The 23,580-nt window shown below is 40.0% G+C and overlaps 1 protein-coding gene across 1 annotated transcript in view; it reads right to left on the reverse strand.

The window, feature by feature from the left end:
• ABCC9 (ATP binding cassette subfamily C member 9) overlaps window positions 1-23,580 on the reverse strand; it is a 130,461-nt gene that overhangs the window by 61,933 nt on the left and 44,948 nt on the right. Inside the window, 11 exon segments of the mRNA XM_043516428.1 lie at window positions 407-479; window positions 1,483-1,593; window positions 2,691-2,799; window positions 7,284-7,426; window positions 8,091-8,131; window positions 9,263-9,425; window positions 11,184-11,321; window positions 14,190-14,345; window positions 15,368-15,426; window positions 15,429-15,528; window positions 20,398-20,595. Of these exon segments, the coding sequence (XP_043372363.1) occupies window positions 407-479; window positions 1,483-1,593; window positions 2,691-2,799; window positions 7,284-7,426; window positions 8,091-8,131; window positions 9,263-9,425; window positions 11,184-11,321; window positions 14,190-14,345; window positions 15,368-15,426; window positions 15,429-15,528; window positions 20,398-20,595 (1,291 nt within the window).

The raw sequence follows: 23,580 nt of genomic DNA on the forward strand, positions 1-23,580 counted from the left end.
TTTGAATCATCTGGCATTGGCCACTGTTAGAAGACAGGATACTGGGCTAAATGAATCATTGGTCTGACCCAGTGTGGACATTTTTATTTCTAGCCATTATTTTTTAGATCTTTGGAGCTATGATATAATTCCTTGAACTAGACTTTTTAACCTTTTACATCCTTCTCTTTACATTTCTTGACACCAATCTGATCACATTTTTTTTGGGTAGAGTAGTGGGGACACACACCCTAACTCATTCCAAGATGGATCGCGATAAATTTATGCCTGTGATAGCAGGAGACTGGACTCGATGACCCACAAGGTCCCTTCCAGTCTTATGTTTCTTTGTGCTTTGGACTATATATGCATTAGAGCAAATACACAGTTTCACATGTTTAGTATTTAAAGGGCACATTAATCCTACCTGTTGGGATTCTGATGTTTATATTGGATAATGTGGCTAAGCCACTTCCCCATGAAAAATATCCATTGGTAACCTACAAAATAATTTCATATATTAGAAGTGCAAACACCTCAATAAATAATTTATAATTATCTGTTCTGGATTAAAAAGAAAAGATTGCTTTAAAAAATAAATACACATTCAAGTATGGTCACGTGAAAAGAAAAAGTCAAGTCAAATTAGGGGAGATGGTAAAACAAAGCAAAGATTGTGAAGGAAAAACAACTCGTGCATATATTGTATGAACATCCCTTTATTAAAGGGGTAGTCTTAAGGTAAAACTCATGGGCCCAATCATCTCTTGCAGAGAAAAACCCATATAGCATTAATTTAAGGGAAGAAATTCACCTCCATAAACGGTGATTACAGATGCTACATGATAGTTTACCAGGGCAGGGATAGTCTGGGTATGTATGATACCATAGTCTATCAAGAATGGAGCACACAGAGTCTAAACAGGATACTCACAAGGTTTACAGTGGACAAAAAAAAGTGCTTCCAGATAGACACTAGGGGACGTATTTTACGAGGGCTATGGGCTATTCTCCCTCACACAAGAAGGGCATCCATAGACAGAACTTGAACCAAAGGGCGTGTTTGAAACCTGTGCATCTATTTAGTATGAATCTAGTCAGAACAGTTAGTGCATGTGCAGACAAAAGCTTTACCCACATCAGCAATGAATGTGGAAAATGACCTTATGGTACAAAAACTTTGAGTTTGGGAGTGCGCTAGCAGGGGGAACTAAAAGAAGAACCTATAGTATACTTGATCATGTAGTTCTTGTTCTTTCAGAATCACAGTATCAAAATTGCTACTGAGAAAAATAGAGGCTTTAAAGGGAACTGATGATTTCCAGCAAATAGTCTGGTATAAGTGTATTTTGAGCACACTTTTATCCAAGTATTTTACACCTGATCTTGCAGTGAAGGATTTCCTTTTGGAAGGACTGCAAGATTTGGGCACTTTGGTACTAGTTTACTCCAGAGCATGAGGCTCCCCTCCATGTGAAGAATGAATCCATGAATTCATACTACCTTGATTGCAATATCATCTATCTCTAAGGGACGTGGCTGTCTCCTCAGCGGCTGCTCATAGCTGTCCAGCTGATGTCTCAAGGGCTGTTTCCTGTTTATGGCTTTGGTATGCTACATGATAAAGCACAGAAAGAAGAGAAGTTGAAATTCTCGTACGACGACAACGTTCAGCTTCCTTTGAAACAAAATAGCCTGTTCCCCTCCCTCCTAGCAATCTAGGTCAGGAGAAGAACATCTGAATAGTAACAGGGCATTTCAACATGTGTTGTAACAAAGGCACAACACTGTGAGGAGCTAAGTGCCTCTCACAAGGGGCTGAATGCCCTCAACTGCCTCTGAAGTCAGTGGAGTCTCTTCAAATCCCCCCATCTTTTATACTATCTAATTTAAACTTCTTGTCAGCATCTGCAGTGCTCTACATAATTCTGCCCCATCCCTCCTAATCCTCCTTTGTTAAGTTCAGCATGGCTTCCTGTCCCCTTCAAATTTATCCAGTCATCCTCCCATTTGTCAGCTTAGCTTCTCAGACAGTCGCCTTTGTAACTTCTTCCACATGACCACTTAGGCATGATACAACCTTCCTGAGCTTGTCCGCAAAGCTCCTACCCTGTTTCAGTCCCTCTTAAAGACTCACTTTTGCTGGGCTGCTTACAGAGAATCAATCTGACTTCTGCATACATTGCTTATTCTTTCCTCTCCCTCCCTCCATAATTTTTGTCTGTCTTTAGATTGTGAGCTCTTCGAAGCAGTGACTGATCCTTCTAGAATGTCTGGAAAGAATCTGGCACATCATGGATGGTAAAGTAAAGAAACAAAGAATTCAATCCTTGTAACAATATGAAGGCTACATGGGATATTTAGAACAATAAACTAAAACTGAGAGGGCCAAGTCTGAATGCTACATCAATCAAGTCATTTCTTAAAGTATTTTTTTATTAACGCTTAAGAAAGAGCAGGGGCCTGCCCTGCTGTAAAAACACATAATGTGAGCCCCTCTCCTGAGGAGCTCACACCCTAAACAGGCAAGATAGACAAAGGATAGAAAGAAACTGGAAGCACAGAGAGATAAAATGACATCCCCAAATTATACAATGAGTGGCAAAGCCAGGATCAAAACCCAGGTCTCCTGAGTCCCAGGTAAGCATCCGCTCCACTTGGCCATGCTGTCTCCCCCTTTTTGTGCTGCCATGTCAGAAAAGAGAACTTACAAGTCCTGTATGCTTCTTACAGGATTCATAGGTCACAGAGCTTTCTGCACTTCTCCAGCTGTCATCTCCAATCTCATCACTTATGAAAAATTCATTCAGCTTCTGTACGCTTAAAAAAAAGACAATGAGTGAATGCCAGATTTCCATGTGTAAGCTGGTAATTATCTGTGCTCCTATCACCTGATCAGAATACTCAAACTTCATGATTGGATGGACTACCTCCACTCCCTTTTGGATTGCATAGCATCCTTTTGACAACTACCGTAATTATTTGCATGGAAAAAAGAACAGTATGAAAGTAGTTAATGCATTTTCAGACTTTATTTTATTGCAATAAGAGCAACTGGAAATGAGGAGAAAAGCTGACACCATGTGACTAACCAGCTCTCCGCAAATCACCAGCAAGAGCTCTGTGGCTTGCAGAACACTGGTATAAGGGACTATGAGGGACTATGCTATTCTTGATATGTTATTCTTTAAAAAAAATAATCTGCATAGATACTCATTAGCCTTTTGGGGCTGCCTCAGTCCTCACTTCACCCCAGGGGCATGTAGCAAAGGGGAAAGCCCAACCAACTGGTGAGAGAAGCATGGCTACACAAAGCCCTTTACAGCATATCCAAATCCAGAGTTTATCACCATACAGTGTGACAAGGGCCTCTTCGACAGGCAGCAGCAGGAAGCTGAGCCAGCTCCATAAGGAATGGACACACTAATCAATGTAACTCTTAGTATTTGAATGCACTAAAGGAACATGCAATGACATTGACCTACTGCCTTAGAAGGCATGGGTCAAACATTTATTTCAGCCACAGTCAAAAACTCTTCTGCCGTCAGAGCTATACTAATTCTTAAAGTGAAATAACAGGTCTGGCCAGAGTATAAGCACTTATTCATACCAGGGACAAGCACTTAATCATATCAATTTATATGATTGATGATGGTGGCCATGGAGTGGCCAAGCACACATTCCTTGTGCCTCTGCACTTGGGAGTTTCTAGGTTCATGGGAGAAAGATGATAGGAAATAAATTTTCCAATGGGTGAGGTTTGTTTTGGCAAACAGGGTCTTTCAATAATGTCCTTTGGGGTGGCTAAGGATAGTAAGTGAAACACACACACCATGGGGATATTAGGACAGCACTAAACATAGCACAGAGGGAGGAGGAGTGATGGGGAGGCTAGAGTAATGAAGAAAGGGGCATGAGATTTTCCATGAGTCCAAAATCATTTTAAACCCAAGAAAAATCTCTGATGTGTCCCTGCTCCCCCTTCAACAAAAACAAAACACGGATTATTTAATTTGTTAGTGAACTGAGTGCTGGTGAATGGTGAGGGAGGGCTCAGAAGATTAATGTCCTGGGGTTTGTTGTTTGTTATTATTGTTATCCACCAAACAGAGGCAGCAGCAACAATACAACACTTTCCCAGAGTGTGCCTCAACCTGGACTTGGAGGGACTATGTATGAGGGTGGGAAGTTTAGCTCAGTTTTCAGATCCTGTCGGTACATGGCATCTCTGTCAGCAAGGGTGTCAATCTGTGCCAGCTGTGGTGGTAGTTTTGTGATATGTACACCTGCGTAACTACACTGAGACAGCAATTCCTTTCACATAGGCCACTGCAGAATCAACAGAGGGCAATACATTTCAGTCTCTTAATCAGCCAACTAGAGAGGAATTGCTCAGTCACCAACCACTAGGGGAGCTGTTTTGTCAGGCTATATATTTTGGGAAATGTCATACCTAAATCATGGAAAAGTTTGATAAAATCACAGATTTTGTAACTTCTATGATTTTCCATTAGTGCTTCTCCTTGTAGCACAAACGACAATTTCCTCTTATATCCTGGACAAACCTCGTTGAATTAACTTAAACGTACTGAATTAAGTTTAACTATTTTAGTTCTTTGTATTAAAAATGCAAATGTTTATGTATTATTGTGGGATTGTATGTAATGCCTCTAGGGGGAAGACATGGCTAATATAATGAGAAGTGTTATGAGCTTCAAAGGACTATTTGAAACAATGGGTTGGACAAGAATGAACTTTTAAAATTAAGTGGGTTTTCCAGGAAATCTCTTGGAATTGTTTGCAAATGTACCCCTTGGTTATGCAAGAACTCAGCCTTTTGAATCTTCACCCTGAGGAGGGGACCTTTGTCTGCTGATCACCAGTTAAATGAGGACAAGATCAGAGGGCCAAACTGTATAAAGGAGTAGCCCACAGATTCATGGGAGTGCTTGTTCTGAGCCAATGCTGTCATGAACTTGTAACCACAGAGAAACAGTCTGATGGAGTTTGAAGGGCTGACTCCTACCGGAGCCCTTATTGGAACTGGGGTGATCTCTGGTCAGCTTATTAGCATGTGCATAGATTCTTTTATATATTTCTCTGTAATGCTTTCATGTCCAGAATAAATGTTCTTGCTTAGAAAAAGTGGTGTTACCTTGTAACTGTGGGCAATTACACTGCTTATAGCTCCTGAGAAGAAAAGCAAGGCAGGCCTGCTTAGGTAGTCTGACTTATTGGGGAATTCTCCACTCATACCAGTGTCTGATTCTCCTCTTATACCAGTGTACATCAGGAGTGACTCCATTGCTGTCCCTGGTGTAACATTAATTACTAGAATGGCTTTCCAGATGAGCAATTGCCCCTCTGTTCATGCCAATGGTCCTTTCCAAAAAGAGATCCAGTGTTATGGATAGAATTCCATTATAAAGCACAGTCACTATTCCACCCCTTGCGATGGGGAGAAATAAGAGTGGGCTGCTCCCCCTGAAGTCAAGGGCCAAACCTGTTCACTTTGTTTACCCCCCAGTTTCTCCCTCTCTTCTCTTTCTAGTGTTGCTAGCCAGCTGGGACCAATTGTGGCTGGCCAGTGCACGATGGGTGAGGATAGGAAGATATGAGCTACAGTCCAAGTCAGAACAGTCTGGCCTGTAGTCAGGACTTCAAGATTTGCCTCAATTATAATTCTTCCAGCCACTAACTTTATTGACCTTTTCCTAAGTCTCATATGATGCAGTAAGATGGAGTGGCTGGTCTGTTTCTTTATGCCTTTTCACCATTTTGAATGACCAAGTTGAGTCCCCTTCATCCTGTCTCTTTCTCAGAGAAGTGTAAAAGAGATCTCTTTAATATAAGAACTTAAAAATGGCCATACTGGGTCAGATCAATGGTCCATCTAGCCCAGTATCCTATCTTCTGACAGTGGCCTATACCAGAACCTTCAGAGGGAATGAACAGAACAGGGGGTAATTATCCACTGTCATCCAATCCCAGCTCCTGGCAATCAGAGGTTTAGGGACACACGGAGCATGGGGTTGCATATCTGACCATCTTGCCTAATAGCCACTGATAGAGCCATCTTTCATGAACTTATTTCATTCTTTTTTGAACCCAGTTATACTTTTGGCCTTCACAACATCCCCTCACAATGAGCTCCACGGGTTGACTGTGTATTGTGTGAAGAAGTACTTCCTTTTGTTACTTTTAAACCTGCTGCATAGTTTGCATCAGGGTGACCCCTGGTTCTTGTGTTACGTGAAAGGGTAAATAATACTTCCTTATTCACTTTCTCCACAATATTCATGATTTTATAGACCTCTATCATATCCCCTTTTAGTCATCTCTTTTCCAAGCTTAAAAGTCCCAGTCTTTTTAATCTCTCCTCATACAGAAGCTGTTCCATATCCTAATCAGTTTTGTTGCCCTTCTCTGAACCTTTTCCATTTCTAATACATCTTTTTTTGAGATGGGGCAACCAGAACTGCATGCAGTATTCAAGGTGTGGGTGTACCATGGCTTCATATAGTGGCATTATGATCATTTCTGTCTTATTATCTATCCCTTTCCTAATGGTTTCTAACATTCTGTTCGCTTTTTTGATTGCTGCTGCACCTTGAGCAGATGTTTTCAGAGACCTATCCACAGTGACTCCAAGATGTCTTTCGTGAGTAGTAACAGATAATTTAGATCCCATCTTTTTTGTATGTATAGTTGGGATTATGTTTTCTAATGTGCATTACTTTGCATTTATCAACACTAAATATCATCTGCCATTTTGTCACCCGGTCTTGTGAGCTTCTTTTGAGCTCTTTGCCGTCTGCTTTGGACTTAACTACCTTGAGTAATATTGTATTATCTGTAAATTTTGCCACCTCACTGTTTACCCCCTTTTCCAGATAATTTATGACTATGTTGAACAGTACTGGTCCCAGTACAGCACCTTGGGGAACCCTGCTATTTACCTCTCTCCATTTCAAAAACTGACCATTTATTCCTACCCTTTGTTTCCTGTCTTTTAACCAGTTATTGAACCATGAAAGGATCTTCGCTCTTACCCCATGACTGCTTACTTTGCTTAAGAGCTTTTGGTAAGGGACCTTGTCAAAGGCTTTCTGAAAGTCTAAGTACACTGTATCCACTGGATCCCCCTTGTCCACATGCTTATTGACCCCTGCTCCCTGCAAAGAATTTAAATAGATTGGTGAGGCATGATTTCCCTCTACAAAAGCCAAGTTGACTCTTTCCCAACAAATCATGTTCATCTATATGATTGATCATTCTGTTCTTTATTATAGTTTCAACCATACCTTATGATGGCCTTCACTGCAAATCTAACCACGGTGGAGAGCAGGAACAGTGGTGTGACCAGGATGTGAAACAACGATAGTGATGCAAAGGCCTGTGCTGGCTGCAGTGTTGTTTCATTTTGATATTCATAGGTCACAAAGGTCTGTCACATCAAAACAAGGGAAGATTAGTGAAAAGGATGCCATGCTACATAGGCTGGCTCAAACAGGGGGAAACACACTGATCAAAATATTTTGCCTGAGTAGAGGCTGAGTATGAACTGAATAAGGACTTCGGTATTTGGTGCATAAACATTTCTTACTGCCCAGCATGAAGGGTAAAGGTATTTCCCCAGTGCATTAGTCATGAAATTCATTTTTATGCAAAGGGCTAATACAAACTTATGTCCCACTTAAGTCCAACTTTAGAACTTATTTTGGGGATTTAAATTGTCTAGGCCTTGTACTGGGCCCAGAGTGATTTCACCCATAGACAATGGAACAGCAATACCCCAAAATACAAAGCCCAAAATAAGATATTCTCAAACCTAGTCTGTCCCCTTCCAGTTCAGCCACATTTTGATATTCTGTTTGGTTTCTGCGGGAGACTGAAATTAATGTTGCTTTTTGTTTGCTTCCTTTTTCAAAAGTCCAAATCTCAGGTGTTGTAAATTCACATTTGGGAATTGAGATTGTTAGTGTAATACTGCGAGGCAGCCAGCAGGGAAATACTAATTCACATACAGTTTCTGTGAAAAGTAGGTCCTATATAAACAATCACAGTGTTTTTAATTTATTTTCAGATAAAGGGGAAAAATATTTTCTTACTGCAAGAACAGCTGCTATTGGGATGGCTGCATTCATAAAAACTGTGGAAAGAAATAAAATATGCATTGGACTATTTGAACTGTACAAAAAAATCTTAATATTAATTTGCAATACTTTATACCAAACCCAACCATAGTCAGTTAAATAATAAGTTAGTAGAGGACTTCAACCTCAAACGTTGTTTCCTATCATTAAAACTCCCAAAGGAAAACTCCTTAGCAGGAAAAAATTTCCTTCCATGTCTGACTTAGAACTTAAATACACAAACAAACAAACCAAGGAATGTTATCGTTTCTACATTTTAGTGAGTTGAAATAAAATATTTTCATATGAACTGTAAAATTATAATGTATCACAGCAAAAAATTGCTACGAAAGAATAATTTAATACAAATATTGGGGCCATTTCCCTCACTTCTACCTCATTACAAGGAATGTAATTGATTTTAGTTCGTAATTTATCTCTGTCCCAATCACACCCGCTGATGTTATCTCAGTACTTATTAATGTAAAATCTCATTATTACCCAACCATAGTCAGTTAAATAATAAGTTAGTAGAGGACTTCAACCTCAAACGTTGTTTCCTATCATTAAAACTCCCAAAGGAAAACTCCTTAGCAGGAAAAAATTTCCTTCCATGTCTGACTTAGATCTTAAATACACAAACAACAAACCAAGGAATGTTATCGTTTCTACATTTTAGTGAATTGAAATAAAATATTTTCATATGAACTGTAAAATTATAATGTATCACAGCAAAAAATTGCTACGAAAGAATAATTTAATACAAATATTGGGGCCATTTCCCTCACTTCTACCTCATTACAAGGAATGTAATTGATTTTAGTTCATAATTTATCTCTGTTCCAATCACACCCGCTGATGTTATCTCAGTACTTATTAATGTAAAATCTCATTATTAAGGTTGAAAAAAACTTTTTACAAGTTAAACAATAACAGTAACAAAATCCACCAAATGATGTCAAGCTTCCTGCTGTGTTATTTGTTGTGTCTTTTATTTTCCATCATGTTTCATAACAAAATAGCCACTGCCTTAAGTACAGGCATCTTGTTTCAACTGAAGTCTCAAAAGGAATTTACTATTGAGAGATAAATCCATTATCTAAGAGTTATGTTACAAATGATACTGCCCCTAGAACAGAATTACTTACTGGAAAGAGATGTGTAAAGCGCAAAGGTTTTGAGACTTATGAGCTCCTTGGTTCTTGTTTCCTCTACGCTAGTGCAAAATATGTGCTCCCAGGCATACAACTTTAACAATTTAATGCCTTTCAAGATCTCATTGGTTTTCTTTAATCTCTCAGTAGAATAATCCTTTACATTAAAAAAGTAAGAAATCACAAATTACGAAATTAATATTTTTTAAAATTATTTTTATTAAGAATGCTTTTTTCTATCACTTGTGTTCTAAAATTAGCCAAAGTATTGCAACTGGGTTTACTCATGACCTAGTATATACCTCTAAGTACTATACATAATTAAATAGTTTACAATTTCATGTTCCTTGAAGATTTTAGAGACTTTAAAGTCATGAGAAGAAAATAAAAGTGATTCTACATTGAAAAAAAAAATAAAACTAATATATCTTGGGGAAAATAACCTGAAGCCTATGTATTTAAATGGGAGAATGAAACCTGGGAAGAGATAATACTGAAGAAAAAACTGACAATTAAGATATGAGGGGAGATGGTAACAGTCTAGGTATTAAGAAAATGTAAAATTAGGGTAAGTATCAAGATAAATTTCCAATGATGATCTGTATTAGACTGTAGCATCGTTTCCCATTGGATGGAGAGTGTGCAATAGGGACTGATCCAATATGAGTACGGAGATTATCAGAAATGCAAAAGACTTTTGGGTGGAGTGTTATACAGTAGTTGATGTGATCTATTTCAAATTCACATGATTTAATATTTCATTCTCTATATTTTATCATTTTTATTAATTGCTGAGATTCAAGTACAGTACATCATTTGAATTAGAAAACAATAGGCTCCATGGCATACATGGAGCATACATGGTCATAGATGTGATCAAGCTATTCAGATGGGGTGAAATTCACCTCTGTAGAAAGAGTCAGCACAAGGTGCATATACCACTTTAAGGCCCAAGTTCAGCACAGTATTTAATCATGTGCTTAAGTGTTTTTGCTGACAAGGGATGAACTGCTGAATCAGGACCTAGCCCCAGAGCCTCAAAGGTATTTAGGCTCCTAACTTCCACAGATTTCCATACAAGTTAGGATCCTAAATACATTTGAGGACCAGGGCCTAAGTCCTCATTTTCAAGGCTTAAGAAGGACCTGAGTAGTTCATAAGCTTTGTGCTGGCCCTCAGTGCAGGAGTGAATTTTCTGTGCAAATTTCACTGAGCAATAAATGGTCTCATGAGTGCCTATCTTAAGGAGCTCCCATTCTGTACAACTTCATCACAATTCAGAAGAATTATGCTAAAAGTTAGAAATTTCTTTCTCCTTCCTTCCCCCAACACGCTCACTGAACATGCGCAATGGGTATCTTTGATGTCATTGTTATAGGTGAATATTGGAGGAGAGGTATTCAAATGATCAGAACACAGTAATAGTCCGGAATGTCAGTAAGAGTGTAACTCTGTGTATTGGTAACACCAGCTAAAGTGGTGTATATATATTGTATTTAAATGCACCTCTTAAAAACAGTTGAAAATGTACCATTGTACGGTTACCATTGTATTACATTGAAGTAATTTGCTGGCAGCCCAAAAATAAATACAAATTTAAAAATCAAAATTAATTATGTGGTTTTAATTTCATTAATAATAAACATTCCCCAAAGTAGTTCTTAGTTTTCTATAATACTTTGTTCTTCTATAGCCTCTTCATCTGAGGATCGCAAATAACTTTGCAAACAACTTGTGAAGTCGGCAAATATTATGACTTTTATTTACAGATCTGAAAACTGAGGGACAAAAGAGTTAAATGGCTTACCCAAATTTACACAGCAAATTATTTAAAAAACCAGGAATAGAATCCAGAACTCCCAATTCCAGGTTCTCTGCTTTAACTACTGGACCACAGGCATCACTAAAATAGTACTTACAAGAGTGCTCTTCTGAGCTCAGCCAACTTTGTAGCTATGAAATACTGTATTGGAGCGAGCAATACAATAACAGCAGCACCAACCAATGCACTTACTCCAAGTAAGTTATAGAGTAGGATCACGCCCATTATGATCTAAGGAGGAAAAAGACACATAGGAAAAGCAATACATTTCAAGACCCTACAAGGCGAAAAAAAATCCTCTCAACTATATGGTCTAATAATACATAGAATTTGGCATTAATTTAAATAAAACCTCACTTCTAATTTACTTCAGAAGTTAAGTTTGAAATTCTAGGGAAAGTTTCTACAAACCTTTATTATCATTATTTATTTGTATTGTGGTAGCACCTAGCTACCCTAGTCATGGACAAGGACTCCAATGTGCTAGGCGCTGTACAAACAGAATGAGAAGATAGTGCCTGCCCCAAAGAGTCAAGCATGCAGTGACATATTAGCTGTTAAGCCAGTAGTGCTCTGGAGTCGGTGGGCTTGATTCTCATTGTACAAAAGCCCTTTACACCACTTAAAGGGGCCTTAAAGTGGGTAAAAATTACATTTACATTCACTTAAGGTACTTTTTGCACTGCCAGAGTGAGTCCTACTGTAAAAGAGAATCAGGGCCAGGGGATGGGTACTGTTATAAATAAGGGCCACTCATGTCAGAAGGCCATGCGGGATTGATTCCCTACTTTTATTTGTTCACCTTTTCAGTTAACTAGTGAACTCAATTAAACATGTCTTTCATTGCATAGTCAAACCACTAACATCCAGTCATGTTTAAGATTTTGCAGAGTATTATTTACATACATCAAAATCCTTTCCTTAGCAGAAAGATAACATGGGTGCCTAGTGGCAATTCGAGCCTGAGGCAAATCCTGCAGTCCTTACTCAGGGCCCAGTCCGTCCTTTCAGGTGCCTTTGAAGGTGCTCAGCACTTTGTTGGATACACTCAGCAAATTGTAGGCTCAATCCGCAATCTTTATTCAAGACCAGCAGATATGGTTTGATGATGTTAATTTAGGATTAGATTGTAACATCAGCCTCAGCCATAAACTGCCTCACCCTAGGAGTAGCATTGGAAGTCATTGTTCCTCAGAAACATCCCTCAAGGTCCAATTCCTCTGCTTCGGGATGAGACGGTACCCATTTTCCCCTTCCTGACTGCATTAGGGGGAGTCACTTTCTAGCCCATAGTTAGCAAATGTTAATTCCTTGTCTTTTTTCAGAGAAAGAAGAAGAAAGAAAGAAAGAAGAAAGAAAGAAAGAAAGAAGAAAAAGAAGAAAGAAAGAAAGAAGCTAATTGAACTGCTGATGCAGAAATATCTGTTACCCCAACATGTGAATTGTTGATACCAGCAGCTCCCCAATGCTTTGACAATGAAAAAAACTTTAACAATATAATATATACATTTTATCATTTTTACTTTCGTTTTTTTAAGTGCTAGTGTGAGCTCCTGACTTGACAACAGTTCACAGCTTTAAGGCCGGAAGGGGCATTATGATAATTTAATTTGACTTCCTGCATAACACAGGCCATAGGAGATCACCCAGTAAACTCTACATCAAACCCATATCGGACATTCATTAAAATACTGCCAATTAACTTTAGTGTATTTTCAGTTAGGTCCTGTTGCTCCCTGAGCTGGAGGAACAGCAAAGGAACTGGCAATAGAAACTTCCTCAGACAGTCCTTTCACTTTCCTGGTGGGATCACCTCCATGGATTAAGAAGATATTTCAGTTTCTATATCTATTCAGTCCTTGTCATTTTCCTGAGATTGATAAAAAGGTGACCATTATGCTACATACAATTTAAGCTACATACAATTGGCCTGAGAGTGACCAACCGTTCAATTAACAAAGACCAACCGAAAAAACCTTCATATGGTAAGCCCCTTTGAATAATTCTAAGACAGCCTGGATTTGAAGCAGTGATGTATAGGTGAAAATGTCTGTATAGTTACTAATCCCTTATGCCATCCAGGCCCTTTATTGTCTGTTTTTTCAGCATACATTCTCTTTGATGACACTGCTAAAAATGAACAAATGACAAAAAGTAGATGTTTCCCTTTATTATTATGGATGACTTATATAGTGCCATGAATTTACACAGTGTAGATCTAATTTACCAAAGCTTTCAATTCCTGTTATTTTTGCCTTGACAGCTGTTAATAATACCTATAAGTTATGACCTATCCATCCCCACTTAGAAGCCCAAGGAGTAAATTTTTCAAAAATATCTTAGGAGCCTAAGTCTTATTGAAAGTCAATGGGACTTAGGCTCCTAAATTGCTTCTCACATTTGAAAATTCAGCTACCCCAACTCTAATATTTTCTTTCCTTCTTTCTGATTTATCTGTTCTTCTGCTGTACACAACCCAGATTGGATTAGAACCAGATGTTTAGAACTAGAAATTTATGATAACTAGTGCACCTGTTTAGTTCTCAACACTCAAATCAGTGTTCCTTTCTGTGGATTACCAACCACACTTTCTGACATTATAACACTTGACATACCATACCTTCTTTGCAATACAGGATCACAGAATTAAGGGCCCATTTCTGACACTCTTCACTCTTGCCCCATGAAACAGCTGCAAATGAATTCTGCAAACCCAGCAATATTTTGGTCTACCATAGCTGCCTGCACAGATTACTTGTGGCAGTTGCGGAACACATATGAGCAGAGGAAGGTATATAGGGGCTGTGGGAAAGACAGGTAATCCACGCTAAAATTCAGACCATTCACCAGGCTTGTAAATATTACCCAGAAAAATCTCTCCCCACTGGCCTGCAGCGATACTACTTCATAGCTTTTGGAGAAGACAGTGAACAGCACTTCTGCCCTTGAGTTCTCCTCCTGGCCACAGCTCTTCATTTGTAACTATAGTCCAATGCTATAATTTCCCCTTTTTTTCTGAAATAGTCTCAAAGATCAAAATATCTTCTGTTTTCAGGGGGGTTTTCTTCTAAAAATTAGGCCCTTACTTTGATGCTCTACCTGAACGGGCATAGCCCAGAGATTGGGACACAGAAACAAGAACCACATCAGTTGATTTGTTTCGATGGCAACCAAGTTATTGATCTGTCCCAACGTCATCTCTCCCATGGACAAGTTGGATGTGGAAAGCCTCAGGATCTTATTGTATATCATTGCCTGGAGAGAGGAATAAAGTACAGTATATAAAGTTACAATAGCACCCAGACATTGCAAATGTCAGTATCAGAAATTGTCCATTCCCCCAGCTGCCAAACAGAGAGAGAGATTTTTGAAAATAGAGGTTAAATAGTAGAATTATTGCCTCAATTTTTTGTTACTCCTGCAGCCATTACAAGCAGTCCCACTGGGCCAAATGTCTCCATGGTGTGACTACACAGACCCCATTCAGCAGCGATGAATTCGGCCTGATGGGACTGCTCTTCTGAGCAAGGGCTGCAGGAGTGGTGCTCCTATGACAGCAATAACAACAAAAATGACAACAGAGTATAGAGAATAGGGATATGGGAGAAGAAGGAATACAGCTTATTTTTGATGAAAAAATATAAATAAAGCTTAACATAAGTTCAGACAAATCTAAAATTAGGAGCAATTACAGTAACTGGCAGGTGGAAATCCTGTCATTATAAAATGAAAAGGAGTATTTGTGGCACCTTAGAGACTAACAAATGTATTTGAGAATAAGCTCACGAAAGCTTATGCTCAAATAAATGTGTTACTCTCTAAGGTGTCACAAGTCCTCCTGTTCTTTTTGAGGATACAGACTAACACGGCTGCTACTCTGAAACCCTGTCATTATAAATGAGTTTCTCTCATGTTTCTATTAAGTTTTCAAACAGTAAGCAGTAAATAAAGGGAAGCTAGGCTGAAAGTGACCTGGTGGAGAGCGTTTGTATAGCCAAACAGGAGACCGAGTTCAGAGAGATTTTTGGGACTACACTCCCAAAGCAGAATATAGGGTTTTAGTAAAAACAAAGGGTTTTCAGTCTACAGCAGAGGCAGTTTTAAAACCGCAGAGCTCAGATCTGCAAAAGTTTTAAGCTCCAGAAGATATTGTGGTACCAATCCTCAGCTGTGGTTAACATCACACAGATAAAGGACAGATAAATGGAAAGAATAAAATGTGAAGCTATTCTAGGGCATTTTACAGCATGCCGATCTCGAAACAATGTCTTACTCACCAGTAAGGCACCTCGCAGGTTGATGCCGGTTTCTATAGTAACGTAATAGGAAGCCTGCAGAATGTCCTCTGCAGGATAAGGGCCAGGAAGAGAAGACCTGCTAGGACATAAACATTTCCAGAGAAAATCCTGTGAGGAGAGGTATAGAATTTGATGTTCTCCTTAGACTAAAAGAAAGAGAGAAAAGAAAAGTTTTTTAGACAACTATATAGTTGGAAAGATGCTCTGTTATTTGGACACTGGAAATCAGAAGATTGTTTTCATGATGGCACAACAGGATTAATAATACTGTAGAAAAGCCATGCTACCTATAAAACCACAGTTCTGACTATGTTGCATACTAGGACCACTTGGAACTTCTTGGCAACCATAGGCATAGAACCCAGATGCTCCTGTTCCAAACAGTACCTAGGCATTTAACACTGTGTGCTGAAGGAGCAATTGCTCTTAGCAGAACAGAGACTATGAAGGCAGTTCTGATTCCAAACTGAGGGCAGCAGTTCAATTACACATTCAGGCAGTTCATTACATACTTAGCACCACTGATGGAAAAAGCCAGAATACTGAGGTCCAGATTCGGCACTCAGGGTCTGGGAGAAGCAGTTCACACCTGCCTTAATGCTGAGTGAATTGGTTGTGGATCTGCTCCTTAGGCCAGAGAACAGGTTTAGGGAGATAAGCACCAAATCGGCATGCTCAACACAAAGGCAGTGTTGCCAGCTTTTCTTAGGTTCTTCAAATTCTTCAGTTCTTCAAAATTTTGTGCAAAAATGTATCTGTAATTTTCAATGAAAAATCAAAACATTTGAAATTTTTTCAACTAGCTCTAGTGGCTCCCTTTTTCTCCCCTTCCTCCAGAGCAGAGATAATTTGCACCAGCCTTAATTCTGGTATGGATCATGTCCCCCTCTGCACCTCTCCAGCTGCATTGGCTGGTGCCCTGGGGAAAGGAAGAATCAAAGCTCCCCCAGCCTGCCTCCAACCCTTTTCTGTGGGAGGGGAAGTAGTATCCCTACAAGGGCTGCTTCCCTCCTCCTCTACACTGTGATTCACGATGTGGGTAGGCCATGCCAGGGTGTAAGGGGATGCCTTACACCACCTTTTGCCTTGCATGAGCATGTATGTATCACAGAACATACTATGGTCCTACTAGAGGGATTTATTGGAGGGCAGGGAGGGAAACTGTCTGGCAGCAGGAGTCACAGTGAAAGAATCTGTAGGGCTGAAGCTGAAAAGGAAGGGCAGGGACAAATAGTTTCTTATTCCTCTGTGGAACTTGGTCTAAGTGTTCCATACCTTCGACCCATAGGGCCCAACACTCTGCCCACTGGATGAATGTAGCAGGCACAGGTGACATATTTACATTTGGCAGATTGCAAGCTTTCCTTTTATACACACCTCAACGGATCACAGAGCCATGCAGTGGCACAAAAAAAGATGGTTGAATGATATTTTTCACCCAATTTTTTTCAAACCGTTAGCAACACAACTTCAATTTAAAAACAAATACTAAGGTCTCTTGAGTCTGCTGGATGTGAAACACAGGCCTTTGTCTTCTGGGACTGATAACATTTAGCAGAGAATCAATAACTGCACAACAGGTACTGTTTATTTTTCTTCTAAGCCCTTGGTTTCATTAAGTGAATATCATTGTTCATAGGGGTTGGGTTGACAGTCCTGGAGACTCATGCCTTTTAATTATCCGTATCACAGGTACAGCACAGGCAAACAGCAGTGCAAGCTTTCTTGAACTGTCCCACCAATGCACATCCTAGGAGGTAACAGAGTAGTTTATTCACCCAGACCATTTTGCCCTTGACTTCTCTGCTGCGTATTTTCTTGGCTGAAGACACCTACCCACTAGAAATAGGAGCTCATTTCACATAGACCGCATAGCAGCTGACAGAAGAAAACTTTTATTATCTTGGGATGGTTATTGATATTTTATGTGTATTTTATGTAATTAATTTCCTTTCAGGAATATAAAACAAGCAAATAAAGTCTATACCTACAATCATGCTTTTTTGTGCTGCTCGGTTTCAGTCAGAAGGGAAGTGAAGGTACCAAAATATTGCAAGGAAAGCTGTTCTTGCGGTATTTCTGATCCAGTTGGAAGCTGGATGTACTGGAACTGTTACAAAAAGCCTGTTCTCATGAAATTTCCATCCTGATTTCCAGATGAAAGAGGTTTGGAAAAGTATGAATCCAGACCCTATCTCCAGACCCTTTCAGGTTCTCTCATCAATCATGATTATTGTGCTCTGCTATTAGATTGCCGGCAAGAAATACTCTGCTCTGCCCATGCTGGCTTATTTCAGTCCCCACACCCACACCCCATTGCATACCCATTCCCTTAACATATGCAGTTTCTCACCAAAAGGGAGGAGAATTTTGGGAGTACAGCAGTGACTGACTCCCGAGAGATGGGGGTTCAATTCCCAACTCTACCACAGGCTTCCCATATGACCTTGACCAATCTATTGAGGGCCAGGTTTTGAAATGTATTTAGACATCGAAAGATGCATATAGATGTCTCATGATATTTTCAGAATTGCTTAAGCACATTTGGCACCAAAGTCCCATTGAAGTCAATGAGAGTTAGGCACTTAACCTGTTTATACACTTTTGAGAATTCTATTAGGTGCCTATCTACATCTTTAGGAACCTAAATACCTTTGAAAAGTTAGCTCTTTATTTCTATCTGTGCCTCAGTTCTCTACATGTACAATGTCCTACCTCAAGGGGGGATGTGTAGATACATTAATTAATGTTTGGGAAGTTCTCAGACAAGAGGATGATGGGAGGGATAGGAATAAGAGCTTAATTAAAATTGGTAGAGAATTTAAAAGAGAAACAAAATGGCAAGGGCAACAGGGAGTAAGTTTATCAAAATCCATTAATTAAAAGTAACTGCGTTTTGAAAGCAGGCCAAGAGTCACCGTGCCAATCTAATCTCTCTGGCAGAAGTTTCAAGTTCTCCATTTATTCTGAGTTCCCGTTAAATTCACAAACTTCAAAAGATGTTTGCCCCAGCCAGCATTAATTAAAATGACAGAAAACAGAGACATTGAAAACAGCACAGAGAATGAAAACAGGGTAAAGACCCTGTGATTTCTCAAATTTAAGAGCTAAAGGTTATCACTTCGAAAGTGAAACACCCCGTTCTTTGATTGTGCAATAAAACCAGAATTTAAGGTTCTGAGGAAGAAAATGTACTTTGACTTTTGTCTCTGTGGCTCTGATCCAATGCATTAAAGTTCAGTGATGACAAAGAGCTTTATTTTGAAGCTCTTCCACTCTTGCAGCAACTGAATGACGGTCTAATGCAAAACGCAAAGTACCAGTCAAAAGCATCATCATAATTATACAGCCAAGGAGCAAAGTGATGACAATCAAGGGGTATGTTTTAAAGAGAAAATATTATTCCATTACACCTCCATTTTGCCCATCCAAATTCTAAACACAGACTGTGCAAAGTGTGTGGAGATGTTTCCATATTACAAGCAAGATGTAGGAAGATTTCTTCCTTCAGTCGCTTCTACTACCAGTTAATAAGTAATTCTTTTCTTAAAGAAATCTGTCCGTACCTGTCACTAGTTTTCTGGTAGTTGCTATTTGACAGACACTTGCTATATGATAGGAAATGTTCTATAGAATACATTCATACAGCACTCACAGTGAAAACTGAAATTAGATGGGAGCTAGCAGGCAAATTAGACATTTGCCCTTCTATAGCTTTTCAACGGCTATAGTGAAGTACTTTGCACTGCCATAGTCTTCAATCCAAGGATCTCATAATATACACAACAATTAATGGATTATGCCTCAAGCTAATATGAGATTAATAAATACTATTATCCCCTTTTTACCTGTGGGGAAATTAAGGCACAGAAGTGTTAAGAGACTGGTTTTTAAATCACCCACCACTGTAAGGGCAATCAGCACCTCTGAAAATAGGCCCTAAATGGCTTGCCCAAAGTGACAGAGTGAGTCTGTGGCAAAGCTAGGCTTAGACCCCAAATTCAAAGCCCGTTAAACTGTCTGCTACAACATTCATGCAAAGCAGGCACAAAAGAGGCACAAAGGCCCAGACAGAGTGAATTTGTTTTTAAAATGTGATAGAATATTTGTGTGTAATTCTTTGCAATGTTTGGCTGTCTCTAGTAATCATCCTTATCTTACCCGTGCTTTCCTAAAATTATTGTATGAGGGCTTGATCTGGATGGGAGCTTGATAGCTACCAAGCTTGGTAAAGCCCTTATCATTAATCGAGATTCATGGAACAGTGTGGCACTGGATATGCACCAGCCCTTAACAGGAGTACTGGTTTACCAAGTCAATAGCTACTAAGTACCTCATTTCCACAGTCTGGACAATGGCTCAACACCATTGCACCAGGCTCCATCGACCAATATATCTCCTTTTGAATGCCACACATTCATGCAGAAAGGGTATGGACACTGCTGCCAGCTGACCATGCTGAGCTTTGAGTGCCCTTCATTAAACCTTTTGGTTGCTTCCTGAACACCTGCTCTGCCTGTTTGCACACATCACCAGGTGCATCTCCCTTCTACAACATGTAAAGGTTTATAGAATCAAGTCCTTCCACTCCCTTAACTTTCTGTCTCATGCAGAATTCCAGTCATGTAGTCTAACCCTGCGGGTATAGCAGGAATTTCCTCTCCTAGTCCCACAAGCATTTTATCTAACCTCTTCTTACAAGCCTCTAGTAGCTGCCCCTCAGCTACTTAACCAGGAGGAGGGACAGAGCCGACGCAGAACAGTATAGGGAAGCTTGCATTGCCACTGCCTCTGCTGTGTTTATACTGTGACAACAGAGCACTTCAACTTCCAAGGCTGATAATCTAGCAGCCCCTTCAACAAACACCCATTTCACTTGACAGAAATAATGAAAGAAACAAAATGGTAATAATGCGCCAATAAAAATGCATAGTCAGAAATACAGACAGTCTCACGTATATCAAAAACTGATGCCAAACCAGTTCTTTTAATTAATGTTGCCAACTTACTTTTCCAGTTGTGTTTGTAGCATTTTGGCTAGTATTTTGGAAGCTCTGGACTATGCCAGAAATGCATAGTGGTCCAGCAAAACCCAACAGGTCAGCCAAGTAACGGAAGGTGCTGCTGAGAAGGATTGGCCGTCCAAAAGCCCTGTACATTGCTAACCATATAGAGGGAATCTGATTCGGCTTGTTTGCCACCTTTTTCTGGAAAACAAAGGAATCAATGCACCAAGAATTAGTCTCACTGGCAGTTAATGGCAGCTTTCATTTTATTGCTCTTATGTCTTGTTGGATGCCCAAGTGTTTCATGGAGGGGTTATAAATTAGATTAGGTAGAAAGACAAGATAGACAGTTTGATAGATTTTCAAATGATCTTCACAACAAACTCACCTCAAAACACATCTATCTTGCTTATTATGTTTTGTCCTCAAAGTCATAACACTATTTTGCTTCTATGAATAGTCAGATGTAACCACAGACTTCTATTAATCATTGTCATTCATAGAAGGCCTGATCCATCAAACCCTTGCTCATGTGAGGTCAATGGTACTTGAAAGAGTAGAGATTATTGACGTGAGTAAGGGGTTGCAGGATCAGACCCAGAAATATATGGGCAACCATCCTCCAGTATATAATGCACTGAATTGTCCATCTCCTGATGTCTTCAATTCAAAACTGGATGCATTTCTAGGAAATGTTCTTTAGCCAAACAGAAATTATGCTTTAGTTATACACAAGTTACTGGGCTCAATACAGGGGTAACTGGATGAAATTTAATGACCTGTGATATACAGGAGGTCTGACTGGATGATCTGATGGTATCTTCTGAAATCAAACTCTACAAAACTATGAACATTGTTCTAAAGCACCAATCTTTGTATATATTCATGTGGCCGGTTTGAGGCTATATGATAGATTTGAAGATCTTTTGATCTATGGAGGAAAGAGTTTCATTCAATGGATCTGTACCTGCAGAGCATTTCTGTGTGGTCCTGGCAGTTGCTTCTCACAAGCTGCAAAAGCTTATTACAACAATCTATAACCTACTGACAACTCCCACACATATCCCTCAAACTGCTTCCCCCATTCTTTTCCTTCCTACAACTGGAGGGGTGTTAACGGGCCACTTCACCTTGAATTGTCTCTTGAAACATATGTTATGCTAAATAATCTGTTCCACCTTGTATGTAGTTGTGACAATCTGAGTAAGTTTCCCAGACCTGAAGAAGAGCTCTGTGTAAACTTGAAAGCTTGTCTCTCTCACCAACAGAAGTTGACCCAGTAAAAGACATTACCTCATCTGCCTTGCCTCTCTAAAAATGCATCTGTCATTCTTCAAGCAGCACTGATGCCTGCACATTGTAACCCAGGCCAGGCTATCCCAGAGTGCACCTAGCTGCAGGGGGTTTTGGAATGCCTTGCAATGGGATCAAAGCAGTGTCGCAAGGGGGAATGGGAACGTGGCTTCAACCACCCATGATGCAGTTTTATGCCCCCTCCCTGATATCAATGGCAAACAACCTATGTTTTTTCATGTCTTTTTTTGAAAGCCTGGCTTAGCCTCACATACACCAAGGCCCTCGAAGCAGGGATCCTGCTCAGCTGTGTACTCTTGTTGGGGGCATTACAAACACCTCATGCCTTACCCTGCAATATTTCCAGAGCCCAGACAGGAGCCACCACGCGGAACATTGTGATGTCATTCAAGCAGCCCTGCTGCAAGCCATAGAACGAAACAATTCCCAGTTGCTGCTGGCAGTCGCGCAGCAGCTGAACATGATGGAGTGCCGTTTCTGGTTCCAGGAAACAAGCACTCACGCGTGGGATCGCACTGTTATGCAGCTATTGGGATGACAAGCAGTGGCTGCAGAACTTTCAAATGTGGAAGTCCATTTTCCAGGAAATTTGTGCAGAGCTTTCCCCAGCTCTGAAGTAGAGCAACACTAAAATGAGGCCTTCTCTGACAGTGGAGAAGTGAAAAGAAAAGGAGTACTTGTGGCACCTTAGAGACTAACAAATTTATTAGAGCATAAGCTTTCGTGAGCTACAGCTCACTTCATCGGATGCATTTGGTGGAAAAAACAGAGGAGAGATTTATATACACACACACAGAGAACATGAAGTGAGTGGCAATCGCTTTGTGGAAGCTTGCAGTGCCAGACTACTACCAGTCAGTTGGGAATTAATTCGGAGTTGGCAAATCCACCGTGGGACCTGTTGTGATCCAAATGTGCAGGGCCATTAATCAACTTCTGCTTAAAAGGGTAGTGACTCTTGGCAATGTGCAGGACATAGTGGATGGTTGTGCCATGATGAGGTTCTCTAACTGCGGTGGGGCGATAGATGGCATGCATATCCCAATCTTTGCATCAGATTACCTTGCCAAAGAGTACATAAATTGAAAGGGATAGTTTTCAATGGTGTTGCAAGTGTTGGTGGATCACAGGGGGTGTTTCACCAATATCAATGTGGGATGGTCAGGAAAGGACTGACCAGGGACTTTCTTTCCAGATTTCAAAATAACCACTGATGATGTTGAAATGCCAATAGTGATCCTGGAAGACCCAGCCTATCCCTTGCTCACATGGCTCATGAAGCTGGATACCAGCCATCTTGACAGCAGTAAGGAGTGGTTCAATAATAGGCTGAGCAAGTGCAGAATGGTGGTGAAACGTGTCTTTGGATGTTTAAAAGGTCGCTGGGATAGTTTGCTTACTAGCTTAGACTTTAATGAAAACAATATCCCCATTGTTATCACTGTCTGCTGTGTGCTCCATAATATCTCCTAGGCAAAGGAAGAGAAGTTTCTGCAGGAGTGAGATGTGGAGGTGGATAGGCTGGCAGCTAATTTTGAGAAGATAGATACTAGGGCAATAAGAAGAGCCCAGAGAGGAGGTCTGCATCTCCGGGAGGCTTTGAAAACCTGTTTCAGTAATGAGTCACAGTAATGTGCGCTGCTTATCAGCATTGTGCCTTCCCATAACATCCCCTTCATTGCACCAGTTTCCCTGAACCTCTCCTTCCCCCCCGTCCCCCAAGCCCCTATTCTTGGAGTAAACAAAGAATATTTCATTCTTGAAACATTTACTTTTATTTCACAAACATAAAGAAACTGAAAGACCAGGAAAATAATTTAACCTTGGGCAAATGGTGTGATAAAATTGGGAGGAGAGAAACTAAGTCAGCTT

This window comes from Dermochelys coriacea, chromosome 1 (assembly GCF_009764565.3).
Source record: "Dermochelys coriacea isolate rDerCor1 chromosome 1, rDerCor1.pri.v4, whole genome shotgun sequence".
NCBI classification, from domain to species: Eukaryota; Metazoa; Chordata; order Testudines; family Dermochelyidae; genus Dermochelys; species Dermochelys coriacea.